The sequence below is a fragment of the Oncorhynchus masou genome, chromosome 5 (genome assembly GCF_036934945.1).
Source record: "Oncorhynchus masou masou isolate Uvic2021 chromosome 5, UVic_Omas_1.1, whole genome shotgun sequence".
Classification (NCBI taxonomy): Eukaryota; Metazoa; Chordata; class Actinopteri; order Salmoniformes; family Salmonidae; genus Oncorhynchus; species Oncorhynchus masou.
The window spans coordinates 30141610-30145450 of NC_088216.1; the positions used below are offsets into that span (position 1 = coordinate 30141610).

General features: G+C 41.8%; 1 protein-coding gene across 1 annotated transcript; it reads right to left on the reverse strand.

The window, feature by feature from the left end:
• Nucleotides 1–3129, reverse strand: LOC135539383 (ras-related protein ORAB-1-like). The gene is made up of 6 exons (XM_064965233.1): nucleotides 2953–3129; nucleotides 2252–2324; nucleotides 2021–2116; nucleotides 1830–1925; nucleotides 1530–1661; nucleotides 1–1323 (listed from the first exon to the last, which is right to left on the reverse strand). Exons 1-6 carry the CDS (start codon nucleotides 2964–2966, stop codon nucleotides 1126–1128), a joined length of 609 nt encoding a protein of 202 aa, XP_064821305.1. The 5' UTR covers nucleotides 2967–3129; the 3' UTR covers nucleotides 1–1125.
• Between the last annotated feature and the right edge of the window lie 712 nt (nucleotides 3130–3841).

The following is a 3841-nucleotide window of genomic DNA, read 5'->3' on the forward strand; positions in this document are numbered from 1 at the left end:
TTTATTAAAGATCTCCTTCATTGTTTAATAGACATTGTGCCACAAAAATGTGAAGTACTCAGCCACAAATCACATGCCGAAATTAAAATGTTCAGCTACTTTTCATGATGTCATATATTTAACTTGCTTCTCTACAGGCTTAGCTAATCAGTTCTTACATATATGTATAAATATATACAGTTGGTAGAATTCTTTCATCGTTTGGTGAAACTTTGTTGTGCTGTTGGTTGAGACACTGGCGGAGGAAAAATGTCATTGACACTTTCAATGTAGCACGTCTCCATGCGCTATTATGTATGTCGGCAGAACAATTACTGTCTGTACAGGAATGTTAACTAATGCTAGTATCATACAAAATTCATTAGAATAAACCCAAATAAGAGATAAGAGCTTGGGCATACAAAAGGTTTTTAGGGCTGGAAGGACATGCCAACAACGCAGTGTGCCAAGGGCATATCATATATATATACACATACACAGATATATCCTGCCATAAAGGCACTGGCACATTATTTGGGGCCACGTGACATTGAATGATATTTCCTCTAAATAATTTGGGTTGATTACAGTGAGCAGATGTGCTAAGTCATGATGACTGCATTAGAGATGCATTGTGGGTAAAGTAATCAGTTCTGCCGACATGTATAATGCGCTTTATTGGGAGTGCTTCCGAATTCAGCTTCTGAGGAGATCAGGCCAAAGTCATGCTGAGATCCACAGTCAAATAAGGAGAACGCAACCATCGTAGAAAAATGTATTATTAACTACCAGACCTGGACTAAAGAGTCGGGCAAGGTTCATTCATCACCTTGCTTAAAAATGTCTGGATAAATTGCCACATCTTATTTTGGATAGGTATATGTTTTGGTAATATGTAAAAATATCCCACATTATGTTAGTGTGTTTCTGTGGGTGTGGATGGGCTTAGCATCCTATTGCTGACCTTGTTAGGGGTGGGTGGGACATATTTCAGGTATTGCAACTGCACAAACAATCAAGGCCACTCAGTCTTCCCTCTCTGTCACTCTTGCCATTTTCTCTCTCTCTATCCCTGTGGAGCAAGGTAACTTTTGAGATTGGTAGATATGGGTCTGAATGGATGGCGTTTGGGGGGCTGAGGGTTCCTCAACAGCAACCTCCAGAGGAAGTCTTGACTGGCGTGCTCTGGATCTTGACGTTGGACTTCTCCGAGCCTCCGGCTGTGGCCCCAGGGCCCATTCTCTTCTTGATCTCAGCTGCCATGGTCATGAAGGCCTGCTCCACGTTGGTGGCGCTCTTGGCACTAGCTTCCAAGAAGGGGATCCCTAAATTGTCAACAAATTCCTGAGGGAGGAAGAAAAAAAAAAGACAGGGGGAGTAAGAGGGAGAGAGGCAACGGTAAGGTGGGAGTAGGGGAGAGGCATATCCACCAAGAAAGAGGCAAAGAGTCGAGAAAATAGTGGGGGACAGAACGGGAGAGAGCAGATTAAACTAAAAAATGCAACAAAAATTATAATTATTTTTCACTCCGTAACCAGGTAGAGCGTTACCTTGGCTGTCGTGTAGTCCACCACTTTCTTTGTCGTCAGGTCACATTTGTTGCCTACTAACAGCTTGTTCACGTTTTCACTGGCGTAACGGTCAATCTCCTGTAGCCACTGCTTCACGTTATTGAAGGATTCCTGGGGTGTGACAGGAGAGGAGACAACTGTTGATAACTCAATAACCGATGCAATAGACAGCGTAACCAGATACACTGAAACATTGTTATCTTACACAGGCTTGAGAACAAGGTTATCTGCTATGTAAACATGTTATGGAGAAAAAGTGAAAGCGAACGATGGACTGACCTGGTCTGTGACATCGTACACTACAATAATGCCATGCGCTCCTCTGTAGTAACTGGATGTAATTGTCCGGAACCGTTCCTGTCCAGCTGTGTCCCACTGTGGGCCAATGAGAGCAAAGTCAGACCCAACACCATGTTCCACTTCTGCCATTCTTGTGACTCAATCAAGTCATGTCAGCCACAGGTACTCACAATCTGAAGTTTGATGGTCTTCCCATCTAACTCTATGGTCCTAATTTTGAAGTCCACTCCAATAGTGCTAATATAGCTCTCTGTGTATGTGTCATCCTGAAGAGAAAATAAGAAAAACAGAAAATTCCTATGGGTGCTCAATGTACAGTACAGTTCCTGGGATGTCAAACTATTATTCTTCAAAATATCAACATGGCAAAAAATCCACCTAGACAGAGGAAAGTTACTTACTGCAAATCGGAGGAGGAGGCAAGACTTTCCAACGCCAGAGTCGCCAATCAGAAGCAGCTTGAATAAATAATCACTGAAAGGAGAGTATATATTTCACAGGTTAAATAAATGCCAATTCCACTGCCATGGAGGTATTACTATATATATTATTCGTTATTTATTGAGTCAAAAACAAGGCAACAAATTGTCACAAAGTAGTTAGTTCTGTCTACTATAGTGTAGTGTCAAAAGTCCGTCAAATGTACTGTATTTGTTTCACACAAAGTAGCCTTGGATTTCAACTGACATAGTTACGAAATGTAGCTATATTATGGTGCAATTAAAGTTAAATTGGTTAGCTGACTTTTTACACATGTTCATATTTGAAAAAGTCAACGAAGCAGTGAACGTTTTAACTAGCTAATTTAGCTACCAGCTGATAATAGCTAGTTAGTTAGCCTATGGGTAGCATTCATGCTAGCTGGCGTTTGAACGGAGCTAAGAAGATAAAAACTGGCCCTAACACGCCTACTAACATTCAATATAAAACATGTCTAGAGCGGAGTTGATACAGAACATACCTTATGTCATCGATCTCATATTTGCATAGAAGACAAAACAAGTATCTTATTTGAGTAAACCATCCAGGTAAGTTAGCGGACTAACGTTATATAGCATTAAAAAAACACAGGCTGTCATCATTAACCAACAGTGTTACTTACTATTCGGGATTCATCGTTGACTAAGCACGGTTACGTTAAGCAGTAATTCTTTAAAATATTGCTATCCTTTGCCGTGGAAAATCTGTGTAATATATTTATTTTCAGAACAACTGCAACTGGCTAGCTAACTACTCCGAGCCAAGATAATCGAATCAAATATGGCTGCCCTCCTGACCAGGAAATGCCAACCAAACCTATGGGGCTAGTGGAAGTTGTAGTCAGATCGTATTAGGCATACATTATTTATCATCCATCATTTATTCATTCATTATTTCCACTCCATGCATGATCATGGGATAAAGACAGGTGTGTGGACCTCACTGATTGTTTGGGATGCAGAAGAGTGGTAGCCCAACACAGGCCCTGCTGGATCATGATATCACTGACAGATGTCTGTATTGCACACGAGGTTGGTGGCACCTTAATTGGGGAGGACAGGCTTGTGGTAATGGCTGAAGCGGAATGGTATCAAATACATGGTTTGCTGCCATTCCATTCTCTCCATTCCAGCCATTATTATGAGCTGTCCTCCCCTCAGCAGCCTCCCATGATGTACAGTACTATGCATTTTGCTCTTCATGCTGGTGGTACCTTATTGGCTCAGCCAGTTTCTTCTTGATTGCATCCCAAGGATACCGGATAGCTCTGACCCTTTTATGTTCGCTAGCTGGACGCCGCCGAGTACTAAACTGTAAACTAATCCAAATGTGTATAATATCTATATTGTACTATTGCTGCTGACCACATCTGCCAATCACGTTATCCGTATCCCTGCCTCAGACTGTCAAGATGTCCTGCTTCCATAGATCAACCAAGTGAAGCATGGGCTGATCCACTCACCTGTGAGGAGAACCATCCAACTGCAGTTTGAACTAGCCCTGCCGTCACT

Excerpts from the sequence above, each read along its gene's own strand:
- LOC135539383 (XM_064965233.1), bottom strand. Across the intron at positions 2,117-2,251 it reads GCCTCCTCCTCCGATTTGCA|GATGACACATACACAGAGAG; the intron begins GTAAGTAACTTT and ends TTTTCTCTTCAG. Across the intron at positions 1,926-2,020 it reads AGACCATCAAACTTCAGATT|TGGGACACAGCTGGACAGGA; the intron begins GTGAGTACCTGT and ends ATTGGCCCACAG.